Source organism: Propithecus coquereli, unplaced genomic scaffold (genome assembly GCF_000956105.1).
Source record: "Propithecus coquereli isolate 6110/MARCELLA unplaced genomic scaffold, Pcoq_1.0 Scaffold473, whole genome shotgun sequence".
NCBI lineage: Eukaryota > Metazoa > Chordata > Mammalia > Primates > Indriidae > Propithecus > Propithecus coquereli.
In genome coordinates this window covers 611,025-625,637 of record NW_012150541.1, presented here as the reverse complement: position 1 = coordinate 625,637, position 14,613 = coordinate 611,025, and the positions used below count along the sequence as shown (strand labels likewise).

Below are 14,613 nucleotides of genomic sequence, written 5' to 3'. Positions count from 1 at the left end.
AGGGGTCATGTCATGGCCCCTGAGACATTCTAATTCTGTAGAAAGTTCAGGCTCCTTCAAAATAGTGTTCCAGGCGACTCCGTTACATCAAATATAAGAGAATGCACACTTATTAAATAGTTCTAAAACAGCAAATTACTATCCAACAGTAATTTTTTCTTTGAAAAACATGTTAGTCCGCCTCACTGTGCCGTGGATGGTCACTAAAAGACCCATCTTGTAGGCGGGCAAGGAGGCCGTACCTTACCCTTCAATGCCACCCGTGCTGTGAACAGTACAAAGTCTCATTCTCGTTTAACAGGATTCCTGTGTACATTAGTTTCATTGCTTTTACCTCCAGCTGGATTAAGAGAGCCATTCTCGACTCCTGTGTTTTAAATGGATCCTTAAAGGTCATCTGTGATATAAGGATTAAGACAATTTTTCCCCTGAGGCAACCAAGCTCTGCCCAAACGCTGTGATGAATAATCATTGTAAGATGCCGTTTGCACTGACGCGCCATGTGAGTGTCTACTTAGCAGTTGTCTGAGTGGGTTGTCACCTGTATCTTTTTCTCTTTATTACTTATCCACATTATCAAAATCGGATATGAAACTCAAACCTGTAAAGAACATAGCTGTTTCTATTATGGATTCAAACAATTTAGAAAACTTTCACTGTTGATCAGATTTCTTAAAGTATGTTCAGAGTTTGACAATGAGTTCCTGTTCAAAGTAACTTTGAATTAGTAGGTCTTTAGAGTGGGAGGTAGTAGAGAACTGACCTTCCAAAGAATCAGCATGATTTGTGACTAAGTACCTGCTGTAAGTGGAATTTAGTAACTGTGTTTCGGATGTCTGTCCTGGCTGCCCGACAGTAAGCTCCACGGGAGCAGACAGCCCAGTTAGCTGCACTGTGCTGGCCGCGTCACGCAGACCCAGTGCATATTTCTTGAATGAAAAAATATTATTTCTAAGAGAGCGTGTTAAAAAATAATAAGTAAGAAGGCGGTTAGTCCCTGAGAACTTCATAAATGATATATTCTCTGTCCAAAGAGCTGCTGCTCTGCAAATTTACACCCAGGAAATTCTGCTCCTTTTGGCTACGGTTCCATCAAGACACGAAAGGTGAACACTCAGAACTCTATCAGTGTTCAACCTGGCTGACCTGTGGAATAGCCAGGCTCGAACGATTGTCAAAGTGATTTCCTGGGAAGACATCCTACTGGCAGAGTGGACTGAATTCACTTTGGTGCCTTTTTTAAAATTTTCCTGGTTGTCCACTGTCTTCTCATGAAGACAGGAACTGCTTCCACCTCGGCTGCTCCCGAAGGGCTGCGCCCGCCTGTGCTCCGTGTCTGCCCCGGCCCTGCCGTGGGAGGGAGTGCCGGCCGCGTGGCGCTCTCACCCCGGCCTCCCTCATCCTCTCACCCCGGCCTCCCTCAGACTCCGCTCAGCAGGAGTCTGCTGGTGGGTGGTGCCCTCCCCTCCGACCAGCTACACCAACGTCTACACCGCAGTGACTAAGCAGAGGGTTGGTTGCTAGAACTTGCTACAATGTTTCATTTCCATTTTGACTGAATTCGCCAAAATCCTGTTAAACCAAAAAATATAACATTTAGCCTTCTTGGCATACAGACCACAGGGCTGTAATTTTTATCTTTCTGTGATCTTCTCACTTCTAATCTCTCTCTTTCAAAAATCTCACCTTGGACCCTCAAAAATGTGTTTGAGGACCTCATATCAGCACGTTCAGCCACCACTGGGCATGAGTTACGTCAGCCACTATAGGTCCCGAGGGCCAAGCCGTTTACTCCGAAGTCTCTCCTCCTGCCTGCAGCACCTGGTCCTGCTGGAAGGACAAGCTCTGATCTGTCTGTACCTGAGAGTCTTCATTCACAGCGTGGAATAAAGATGCACGTCCTCCTGAGGAGAAGGCTCACAGGTGCTGGAGTGCTTTGACGTCGCGAAGGAAAGGAGCAAGCACAAACCTTCATTATTTCAGAGGCGAGCCCAGGTCAGGAGGGTCCGTGCACTCATAATCATTCTACTGCTCTGAACACTACAGAGACTGACCGTGTTTCCCACTCATTTTCCCCAAGCTTGTGGGAGAAACTCCCTTCAAGGGCACAGAATCCATGAAGAACACAATGTCGTGAAACACAAAAGCTATCACGAGTGAGTGTCACTTTACCACGCTGATTGTCCGGGTAAACTGACCAGTTACCGCTCCAGGAGTAGAGCTGACATCACGCCCAGTGGCGAGAGGTGGAACTCAGAACAGCATTCCGTCCCTCGGGGCGTACTCCATTGGCTTTCTCTGCTCCTGCTTCCGCTGGTATCTGGCCCTCTGGTAGAAAATGATGATGACCACAGTGACGATGTTTAGGAGAATGACGAGCAGTATGAGCCAGAATGAGTGTCCGTAACTGTGGCTCATCCCTTCACTGGTGACCGCTGGATAAAGCGTCTGGAACAGCGCCTCCGAGAGACGGTTGGACTGCGTGTTCCCCACAAACAGCATCATGGCCACAAAAATGAATAATGCTGAAAAGAAAATGAAGTTTCGTCAATGACATGGTGATACATCTTTTAATGTCACTCATTTTCTTTATGGGACACATACTCTATGGGCATTCGCTGAATATCCACACTGGCACTTACACTATTTTAAGCCTTAGGGAGAATGTGAAAGAAATGCAAGACACAAACCAGATTTCTAGGCACGAAATGCTGAAGATTGTGAAGGGCTGTGTATGAACAAGAGCAAACCTGCCAGCTAAATCATTTCAGAAGTACTTTCTGTGCAACTCGTCTATCGAATAGCCCAGTATGTAGCTATTATACATAGGGTATGTAGGGTACGCAGCAGGTGTGCTGGGTGCCGGAGTGAATTAGCGCGTGAGTGGGAGCGGCCACGGGCATGTCTGGGGAGGTCTGGGCGGATGGACAAGACTTGGGGAGGCTGAGGCAGGAAGCAGCATCGCAGGTGGAAGGAGCAGCTTCAACAAAGACCCAGGTGGGCAGTGAGCGGGCAGTATCGGAACTGTAAGAGGTGAGCTCGGCTGCCTGGGAAAGGTCCCCAGTGTCCTCAGCACTGGACATGGAGATGGGACAGCCCTGGAGAGCCACAAATGCCAGCTCAGGAGCTTGAGTTTCATTCCACACTATGCCATGGGGCAAAGCGTTTAACCAGGAGAAAATTTCCTTACTAAACTCATTTTAGAAGAGAATTTACTTTATTTTTCTAATCCTTTGTTTTTCATTCTTCACAGCGTCCTCCAGTAGAGAACATTCTTTAGTTCTCTAAATGTTTGCAGACTTTGGAGAGCCACTTTGGTCCGGTTAGAAGAATGTAGCTCCGGAGTCAGAGAGAGCAGGGTTGAGGGCCCCAGAAGTGTGAACGTGGACGTGCCGTGCAGCTTCTCGGGGCCTCTGTCCTCATCTTCCAAAGGCGAAGAGCTGGGGGCACAAAGCAGATTCCTGGGTGCTTAGGGCTGGGAGTGGGCTGGGAGGAGTGATAGCCCAGGGCATGGGGTTTCTTTCTGAGATGATGAAAAGATTCTGAAATTGACACATGTCTGAGGACGTGCTAAAAACCACCGACTTGTACGCTTTCGTGGGTCAATAGACGGCATGTGAATCATAGCTCCATAAAGCTCCATCAGACTCGAGAGGAGGCAGCTGAGCAGTCTCGCCCGGCGGGTCTGACGGCGCGTGGGTGGCCGTCTGGGGAGCCCCTGGTGGAAGTTCCTTCGGAACTCCTCATCCCCTGACTCGTACCCAGGACCCGATGGACGTTTTGGCATCAAATGTATCCTGCTGTACCCCACACCCAGGGAAGCTGTCTAAACGGTCCTTCAAAAGGCCCTAATTAGAGGGGTTTTGTGTGAGGAGAACGTTAACAGTCCTTGATGACAGACCTTCGCCCTCACCATCATCGTTTTATTTCTTAATAATTTGTACGTACAAAAGCCCCGGCCCTCTGATGCTCTCTGGGCGCCTCGCGGCCTTAATTATCCTTCATTTTCCTCTTGTGAAGTTTCTTATAAAAGCTTAATCATAAAGGGGCAGGATGAATACAGGATTAAATGCTTTCTCCAAAGTGGGCTGCCCAGAGCTTTGAGTCCAGTCGGGAGGGGCCGGCACGCAGACGCGAAATGCTAACGCGAGTCCCTTTTAGGGGCGAGAGCCCAGAGCCTCTAACCACCCGGCCTCTCCAGCGTTCAGGGATAGGGGGTTTACCGGGGCTGGAGGAAGCTCTGGGATAGATGAGGAGCTCCTGAAGGCTTCGGGGCACTGGCCTCTGTTCTGGCCTGTGACCGTCGGGCCGTGTGACCTGCTGCGTCACTGTCTGCTCTCTGGTTCCTTGGCGGAGGCACGAACGTATTTAGGACGGACACTCTGCAACGTTTCCTCTGGTTTCAGCCTCCCCTCAGTCCACAGCTACATCCGCTGTGGCCAGGGCTGTTCACGCCAGCGTGGTACAGATGGTGGGCTGCGCTCAGCTGGCACAAGACCCTGGGAGGCGACACTGCTGTTTTTTTCCTCAAAGCAGAATGTCAGAAACAAGCTGGGAAACCCACTTCCTTCCCCACCCAGCGTCTGCCAGCCCAGAGCATTTGTTGCAGCCCTGCCCTGTGGGGCTTGCGGCTCTCCCTTCTGGCTCCTGGACTCCCAGGAGTCTGTCTGCCCTGCCCTGCCCTCACCTGCCCTGCCGCCGCCACGACCCAAGGCGAGGATGCATTGCGGTCAACAGCATCTCTGTACACAAGCCCTTCTACAGGCTGGGCCTCCTGGAACAGTTTTCACTAAGTCCCCCACGCTCAAAGCTCCTGCAAAGATCAGGAGTCCTCAAAGGGCAACTCAGGGCAAAGGCTGGCTTGTCACAGCATTAGGACCAAGAGGCCCTGAGGGGCATTTGGAGAGGCCGAAGCTGCACAAAGGCTCCCCCGTGTCAGAACACGACAACTTCTCCGATTGTTTTTCTGCCCACCTCATAGCCTCTCTCTGTGTTAGAACTTGCCCCTGAGCCGGGAAAGGAATGTGGCAGGAATTCTCTCCCTGTCAAATAATTCTTTGTCGCTAGAAGTAGGCAGGGCTGGGGGAAGGCTGTCTGACCTCCGTGTTTCATGTTTTCCTCTACAAACAGGCATCGGGCCCCTGCCATGTGCAAAGCCAGCCTGCACTCAGCTGTGCAGAAAAGAGATGGGGAGGCTACAGCCTCCTGGAAGACGGTGGCCGGCTCTGGGCCTGCAGGCTGTGGACACAGCAATGCCCGGTCTCTGGGTTCCACCAGCCCCACATCTGGCCCTCTGCTCTGGTACCGGGGCCAGCTTTCCTTCCACGAATGCACGCCTCCCCCACTCACCCCTGGGGCTGAGCCAGCCCCAGCCCCAGCTCCAGGTGGGCAGGCGTCCTTGGCAGAGAGAGGGAGAGCTCAGGAGAAACCTGGCTGCCCGCAGGGCCAAGCCCTTGAAGGCAGCCTGGGAGGGCAGAGGAGCCCCACTGGCCCTGCCTCTGGGCAGATGTGGTGGCTGCAGAGCCCTGGACAAACTCAGTGAGAGCCCAGAACACAGTGAGTCAAAGCGGGATCCACTTCCCATCTGGGCTCCACCCTCATCCCAGCACCCGGCCCAGGAGACACACGAAATAACCAAGCAACACCCTGGGCTCACAGGCAGCCCCCAAGAACGGTGTCTGCCCCAGATTCTCTTCAATGACATTATTTGTGGTTCTGCGGCACAAACACGCAGACGTGTCCTATTGGGAACCCAAGTTAATACTTGTTACATGGAGGCAAAAAGCACAATGTGTGCACAGGTATATGTGTGCGCCTGTGTGTGCTTCCGTATGCCACATCGAGCCTAGTTTGGAATTAAGCACAAAGCAGGAGCCCAGTGAATTTTTTGTTGATTGGTGTACATTTTGTTGAATTCCTTACACTAGTTTCTCAAAAGCAAAGGCTGGGTTATGTGATAAGCGTCCTCACCAGCGCGTTTAAAACAGAATTCTGTTTCCAAAGATGCTTAATAAATGCTGTAGATTGACCCAAAAAAAGCCCCAGACCCCAGCATAAGAGCCAGGTTCTCATAGTTTCCACGTGCGAATGGGACTATATGTGTTCCCGTGTGGGAGGGGGCAGAGAGGGGGAGACCGGCAGGTGTGGTTCTCCGTGGAGCCCGAGGCTTCCGGGGACACTCACCGCAGAGCCCGTTCCAGGTGTGCACCCCCACCGGGCCCAGGCACGTCTGGTAGGGGTTGCTGACGCTGTTGTAGAAGGTGAACCCAGAGCTCAGCAGCGCGGCCAACAAGCTGAGGGCCAGGAACAGGACGGCCACCAAGTGCAGAGTTTTTGGGGAGGAATTATTCAATATCCCTAAAACTGAAACGAAGTTTGGTGAGTGCAAATACCAGCTCTCGCCTGGCCCACCTACCCTCTCAGGTTCTTGAGTTAGTGGTCGCCACACGTCACTTAGAGATGTCACACACCTCTGAGTCGCGCAGGAGCAAGGCCCGCATCCGCACCGTGGCCCGTTGTTGAATCTGTGGTTGAATGAACATGAGCACAGTACGTTGGATAACTCGATATTCATCCCAGTTTTAAAGTCTCCCAGGGAAGAGTGCGCCCTCCCTAATACCCGCGGCGGGGTTGCACCGGCCACGGTTCCGTCGCTGCTCATGTCCCTTTTGCCCTGAGCACTGACGCTGCTTCCACCTTACGAGGTGGGTCACCCTGGAAACCTGGGCACAGTGAGGAGCCCATAAGCCCTGTGGCTTGCGGGGTAACCGTGAGCAGGGGGTGGCCCTGGGCAGAGGGAGCCGGGAGAGAAAGGGCCAACGTGGTGTAGGCAGGCGAGGGCGAAGGCTGGCGTGGAGACCGCGCCGTCAGCTCTGCTTCCACCGGCCACGTCCCTGAACCCAGCGCGGGGCTGGAGGCTGGAGGCGCTGGGAGTTCGGCCCTTGTGTGAGCTTCCGACATCTCTTCAGGGAAAGTTCTTCCCAATTCTAACAGCATCTTATAAAATTTGCATATTTCTTAAGGGCAGAGGAGCCCCAGACATGAAACCACACGCATGTGAAATGAAACAGAGGTGCCCTGGCTGTCCGTCCTCGGTTCCTGTTTTTGCCGTTCTCCAGCTTCTGCCCACCGCCAGGCCCCACACCTGCTCCCCTGTTGACGGCACGGTGGCCAGACCCCGCAGCCTGCACCTACCCGGGAACCAAGGGCCGCAGGGCGTGTGAGGCCCCAGGAGGCAGCAGCACGTTAAACAGTGTGTACAGAGATGTTCCACGAAGTTGCAGGATGTGAGGGGACAGCGACCGGGAGAAAGATTTCAGAGTCCACAGTAATATAACAGCAAATCCTGGGAATGGCGGAGTGGGGAAGAACGAGAGAAAGGCTCTTTCTTTCCGGTGCTGTTTCTCAGGTCCCCAGGGAGGGGCCCAGGGAGACGCTTAGGTCCTTGCCCGGAGAGGCTGTGAAGAACAGAAGGCAGAGAAGCAGGGGGGGTCTTGTCCCTGGGCTGGGCGGTGCTGCCTCGGCATTCCTCTGGCGTCCCTCCCCCAGCTCCAGGCTTCCCTCTGGAACCACAGTGTCTCAGAGAACAGGGCGTGGGAGCCAGGAGACCCCAGGGTGCTGTGAGCGCCCACGGGAGGGGCCGTCAAGTCCCTTCCTCAGGGACAGCCAGCGCTTTCAAGTGTCCTTTCCTTCCCTGCGTCCCCTTCATTGTTTAAACAGTCCCCATTGTACTGAGCCCCAGGCTGCATCTCTACAAACTGTACCCAGGGGCCCTAATTCCCGCTTTGGAACAACACAAAATTCAACTTGGTCCTTTCCTGCCTGGCAGCCTTTCCAAGTATTTGAGGAGGATATGGCGTGACTACCAGCCCACGTCTCTGGAGTGTTTCTCGCTGGGAGGGATTCCAACACCCCCGCCAGCCCAGCACCCTGCTCATACTTTATCCCGACTCTGTTTCTCAAAGCATGCAGGCTGGGTGGACACAGGACTCCTGGGGAGATGTGACAGTCCCTGTGGACCGGAGTATGTCCCCATTCCATTTTTGAACATCTTAATTCTATTTGTTCATCTCGTTTTATTTTAATCAGCAGCGCTGCATGGAGGGAGAAGAGTTTCCTCCTACTGGACAGAGAGCTGGCAGGAAAGAGATGTGGCCGGCAGGTCTGCAGTTGGGCACCTCAGACACATCCGCAGGCGCTGGTGGCACAGAGGTCTGAGAGAGAAGACCCGAGTCCAGAGAGAGCAGCGTCCTGAGTGGCACAGGCCTCCTGCAGGAGCCCAGAGCAGAAGCCGTGACGAGGAATGCAAGGGCCTGGGCTGAGAGGGGCAGTGGAAACCGCAGGAAAGACAGGGCTAAGGGGGAGAAGAGGGCAGGAGAGGGAAACGTGGACATTGCCTCACGTCCTTCGCCATGGCCACAGGTCCCTTAAACACCTGTGGCAGAATGGAGCAAACAGAGGGAGAAATGATCAGCTCTGAGGCAGGCAGCAGTGACCTCACCACCCTGGCTGGGGGACACCTGCTCCTCAAGCAGGACTGTGGACTGGGAGCAAAGTTCAGCTGGCACAGGACAGCCTACTTCTACTCAGTGGTGAGGGGACTGTTTTGCAATTTCTGTTAATGACCCATAGAACGTGGTGGTTAAACTCCCAGCATGGCCCTGTTGCTATGCATCCCGGGCAAGAGCTCTAATAGGCGTGGGTCGTGCCAGCCACCACCTGCTGCCCGGGCGGGGAGGGGTGGCATAGGACGAGCCAGCCCTCTGGGTGAGTGGAGTGGGGGCCACCTGGGCTGGGACTGTCCCTGTCCCTGCCCCTCTCCCCTGCTCACCGTGGAGATGCAGGGGTTGGGAGGCTCACGGTGCTATGATTTAGCACACACCTGTTTTGAAACTTGTGGAATGTGATATCGGAGGAGAGTGGGAAGAAACGATGAGGGTGAGCAGGACACACCTGTTCAGAGGCACAGGTCGGAGGCTGCAGATGTTTCCCCGCTTAGTCACCGTGCGGAGGAGCCACTTTGCACTCCGTGCCTCCTGGGCACGAAAGGGGAAACTCCGGGGTCTCATCAGGAGTTTTCTGGGGACTACATGGACTCTCTCCTTAGCAAAGTTTGGTAACCAATAAGAAATAATTTGGTTACTTAACTAGAAAATAGAAGCTTCAGTGTGAGGAAAAAAAAGTCCTGTGTCCAAGGCACCCGAAGTGGCTTGGAGTATTTCTCTGCATTGCACACTTATTAAAAGCTATAAATGGATGCTCATTTGCAAATGGTTAACGTTCTACTTTTTCAGAGTAAATTAGAAAGTGGGATTGAGTTTAGCTTTGTTTTTGACTTTTGGTAAGATCTCATACATGTGATTTTTCCGAAGGGAGTCAGTTTGGAGTCTGTTGACTCATACTTTTCTATGTATTAAGGTGACAATTTATCTTAATTTTAACCGCTGCATTTTAAAATTATTTTTCAGCTTTCTGAATTCCGTGCCACATGGGTATGACAGCTGGATCTCCCCTCCAGCTCCTGGCTCAGAACTCAGACAATGAAAGCTGAAAATTCGGTGAAAGTTAGCAAGAATGAAATAACAATAAGCCCCATAGCATCTGACAGCTGCTCTCTGCCTACAAAATTAGCAAATACATTCCGTTCTTTCTCTTCCTTTAGGGGGCAGGCATCTGAATCAGGAAAGCCGCCTCACAATTGGAACTAATTGCCTGGATCCTGGCAGCCTCAGGAAAGAGCCCAGAACAATGTGTGGCCGCAGAGACAAGGGCCCGGCCAACGGCGTCCGCAGCTGGGAGGCAGAAATGTGCTGCCAGGTGATGGACAATGTACAAAAATGAGAGTCATCCGGACACCCGGCTCCCCACTGGCCATCTGCCCTTTGAGTTCTGGTTTTCTGTGTCCTCGGACATTGAGGGAGAGCCGGTGGCTTTGTGGGTGGGTGGGAACAGCCTCTACTCCCTCCTCAAGCACCTGGTCACCAGGGAGCCTGAGCAGGTGTAGCTCCTGAATTCGTGGCCCGCAGTGCACTGGAGGAGCTCACGATGTCACTCCGTCCTCCAGGCATGGCCGGGAGCTCCCCCAGAAGCCCTGGCTGGTGCCCTGGCCTCTTGGAAAGCTGCCAGGGTGCTCTTGGGGAGAAGAGTGGCCTGGGCTCGGGGGGGCACCTTTTTTGCCCTCTCTGCTTTCCACCTCCCAGCATGGTCGCATTTCTGGGGGCAAATGACACATCATCCTCTCCAGGAAACGATCCTTCTGTGGATGGGGTGGGAACTCTTTATGGATTCTGGAGAAATAAACTCCACTTGTTCTTCTCTTTGCTATGAATTCGTTTCTGCAGCAGATTTATTTTCCTAATTATTTTTAGCTTGGGCTAATGGTGCCATGTTGAGTTCCCTGAGAACACATGGGAGTCAGAGAAAAGAGACCAGCGGCAGGGGAAGCCAGATGGAGGAGAAACTCCCGCTCGTTGCCGTGGATCGCTGGCAGAAATGCAGCCCTCCAAGGCCAGCGGGTTCTAGGCTTGTTCTCAGCCTGCCTCGGTGCATTTGCAAGGTTGTGTCCAGAGCTTTCTCCACTAAGTTAGTTTAACTTCAAGCAGGCCACATCCAAGGGGCTTAAAAACAATCCCCGATACAGTGATGCATATTGGCCAGTGTAGCGCCCGGCCTTGGCGGAAGCTGGCGGTTGTCAACCCTGAATTAGAATCACCCGGGAAGATTTTTAAAAACAAACAAGTCAGGGCCTCATCCCCTGAGATTTTTATTCAACTGCTCCAGAAGGTCAAGCGCAGGGACACTACCGGCATCCCAGGCGATTGTGCCATCAGCTGCATGCAATGCAATTGTCATGGGGACAGAAATAGCTCTCGTGAAAACTTTTTCTGCCAACATGATTCTATCAAAATACATGTTCCGGTCAGCGCACAGGCTGAGTAACTCTTGAAATGACGTTCACAGGAACGCCACTTCCTCATGAGTGACTCATTTGCATTATGGCCGGTGTAGGAAATGTTGTACACTGTGCTGCTTGGACCTTGACTGCATTCTCAAAACACCAAGTTGCAGGAATGACTTCCGTGTAAGAGTCCTGTTTATGCGGCACCCAAGACCCGAAATCAAGGAGGAGGTGGACTGTCACGAGGGTGAGCTTGCGTCCCCCCCACCAACTCGTTCCTCGCGGTTCCGTCCTCCACGGAGGCTTTGCGGGCACGCGTCCCCACCCCACCCTTGCTTTCGCGGGGGCTTGCACACACCATTGTCCCGAATTTAACTGATGAAGGTCTTTCTCTCGCGCTGGCTGGCGAGCCTGCCACGGCTGGGAGTCAGGTGCAATTCCTTTCAGCATCCAAGCCCCTCTCTCACACAGCAGCTGTTCTGGAAAGTTTTTATGAACAGAATTCAGATATCCGGAACTTTGGGAGCAGCAAAGACAATCTGCTTGTGGCTGGACATACAGGACCTGCCACTTTTCATCTGGGCATTGGACAAACCAGGACGTACACCGTCAGCCTGAGCTGCCAAGCAATCTAGTTACGTACTGGAGAACTTCCTGGCTGGGTCTGGCCGATCATCTTCCCCACCACTGACCTACAGGGTGGCTGAATTGTTATTATTCCGGCACTTTGAAATCAGCCGTCAGCACCTCATTCTGCTCTTTCATTTCAAAATCTACAGTCGCATTTGGCACGATATGATAGATGCCATGCAGAGATATAGCAGAGTTTTGCAATATTTATTACGCTTGGGGGATTTTCGGTGTGACCTCATCCTGGTCAAGAAGCTGGCATGGTTAACCTCTCGATTAGAGCAGTCAGTCCACCACCGCTGGGCAAGAAAGCGGCACTTAAACAGATTTTATTGTACTGCCAAAGACTGGTTTCTAGTTTGAAATAAGCCCCGTGTGGTCGTGAGAAACCAGTGGGAGAGCATCCGTTTCTCACTGTAAATACTGCAGCTCTGGGCTCAAGGGAAGCGTTTGTGGGGTTAGTAGCTGAACGCCACCAGATAGACGTTCGTGACTTTTCCCTATCTAAGAGAACCATTTGCAAGTGTTTCCAGTTCAACGATTACTACAGTGAAGGGCAATAAAGACCCCCTAGGCTCCGAGAAGTCCTCAGATGCCAACAAGAGCAATAATGCAGCACTTTTGTTAACTGGGCAGTGGCTCACCTTTTTCAGCACCAGGAGGTTGCGCAGGGACTTGGAGGAGGTCAGAATGTGGCTCCCCAGCAACAAAGAATAAAAACAGAGAGCCAGGCGGCGGGGAGGCCAGTATTGCACCTCCTTGTGCTCTGCAGGGCTGCTGTGCCTCCTTGGCCCTGGCCCCCTGCGAGGTCTCCGTGACTACTCTGCCTCTGCTCCCCTGACACCGCCATGCTCCCCGCTCCCTAGTACCGAGGGCTTCAAAGCCAGGCCCTGACCCACGTCAGCCTCCGCTGGGTCTCTGCTGGATACAGGCAGCCAGGACTTCCTTTGAAGCCACTTATGTCAAATTACTGGTTCCAGACAGACACTACATGAAAACCAAAAAACTTGTAGGTTTTGTCTACTCTGTTCATTTTTTTAAATGTGTCTGGGGTTTCAGAAACTAGTACACTTTTTGGTTTTGAAAATGCTAACTGAAAGTATGACCCAGTCTTTGAAAGTCATAGCTTCCAGTTGCTGTAAAACAAATGTCCCTCATCCTCTCGGGAAGCTGAGGCTGATGGCAGAGGAGTGTCGCCGGGAAAGGCCGCTGGAATGTCAGGGGAGACGTTGCTTTCATTAACATTCAGGAGACAAATTTATAACGTGGGAACATAACCATGTTGCTTTGGATGTAAGGAAATCATTTCTTGAACAAAGTCATAAACAAGCTAGAGCTGGAACCTAGAGCTTGTGTGTAAGCCACAAACTCCCACCTTTGTGCATTACACAAGGACTAGATATTATATTTGTACAGGTAGAAAATGATGTGTATTTGTAAGTCAAGAGGTAAACACCACATAATACCTAATAATGCCTGTATAATACCTGTATACAACACTGTTCAAAACAAAGTCCATTTAATGTGTTGCATAATTTACAATGTTGTTTTAAATTTAGAAAACATAATGGTAGATACCAAACTTCAAAAGTCAAAGAAGTAGCTAAATCAACTTATTGTTCTCCATGAATTTTTCATTTCCCATCCATTGAGAGGAGGGCATTACTACACAAGGAATCAGAAAAAAAGTTTAGGAATAAGTAACAAAATATACAATTAATAGAATTAATGGAAATTTAATGTCATTTCCAACAACAATTTTGGATATTTTCGAGGCAAGAATGCAAATTCATGTCAGCTAAAGAAATGAATGTGAAAAATAGAAATAAGAAATGGACCATGTTTTCCCTGAATAGACGCCACTTATGAAATTCTGGACAGAGGTTGTTGCTCCAACTAAAAAGCCACAGTCTATACAGTTAAAAACGCCTTTCCTACTGGCTGTTCAATACCATATTGCTGCTACATGTTTTTACTCAATTATTTACTTGTCAATAAACTTGGTAGGTACGCTTTAAACACAGCCGAGCTAGACTGTTGTCCTAACAGTCAGCCAGGGCTGAGGAAGCTGAAATGATGATGCAGAGTCTGCAGAGTTATGAGGTAGGTTCATATCCACAGCCTAACTCAAAGCTCACAAGTAAATTATTTCTGAATGGTTATTTGGCCCAAACACAGAATGACGTGAATCTTAATTAAATCTCACTATATCAACTAAAATAGTTTATCACTTACCTGCAAAATACTTGTCAGCTTCTTGAAGTCCATGACTCAATTCTTGAGTGCTCTTGCCACGGAAAAGTCCGTAGGTGAGGAAAACGGTACCCTTCGAGACAGAGTCTCTGAAGGCAATCGTGCTGGTGACCCAAGCTTGTGTCCCAAGAACAGAGCAAATCACGACAAAAGCCCCCAGGCTTGTGAAAAAGCTTGACAAGAACATCAATGTTTTCTTTGTTGTAGGCATTTTCTCAGGAAAATCAGTTCCCCAGGGCAAAAGCACAAAGGTCTTATAATATTTGGGGGCCTTATCATTTGGAGTCCAGTGTTTAGAAATGGAGTCTAATACTTTGTTGTAAAATGTAACACCTCGCTCTTCGTAAGGAAGGGTTATGCTCATGAACACTGAACTGTGAACATGGTCATAAAGTTTTACAGTGGCTGAACTTTGGTCCAGAGTGAGGGGTTGCTATGGTTACAGCCAACCGGCATGAACAAGAGGTAGGCATGGTTTTCCCAAGGACTTCTTCAATCACATAATTAATTTATAATCCTTTGTCGCGTGCCACGGAAGCAAGGTTAGCCTACCATGTCAGGACAGGACTAGAATTCCTAAATAAGAAGGGAGCGGAGGATATGTACCCCAAAATGTTGCTGATGCTAGCAGTCAACAACACAAAGCCCCAACTCCTTCAAGAATAGCTTCCCTGGTTGGTGATTTGACCTTCACAACTGTTCCCAAGGGGGCCCTAAGGAGGGTGAGCCTTTGCCAGAGGTACCGTGGAGGGAAAGAGAAAAGTTTCTACCTCCTTATCTTTAATGCCTCCTTACGACTAAACATTTTCTCTTTTAAATTAAATCATATTTGT

At 50.8% G+C, this 14,613-nt stretch overlaps 1 protein-coding gene across 1 annotated transcript; it reads right to left on the bottom strand.

Annotated features, from left to right (window-relative positions):
* Window positions 1-2,253: 2,253 nt before the first annotated feature.
* Window positions 2,254-13,991, bottom strand: CLRN3 (clarin 3). Its single transcript, XM_012655351.1, has 3 exons — window positions 13,763-13,991; window positions 6,184-6,363; window positions 2,254-2,525 (listed from the first exon to the last, which is right to left on the bottom strand). The coding sequence occupies exons 1-3, from the start codon at window positions 13,989-13,991 to the stop codon at window positions 2,254-2,256; spliced, it is 681 nt and encodes a 226-aa protein (XP_012510805.1).
* Window positions 13,992-14,613: the final 622 nt, after the last annotated feature.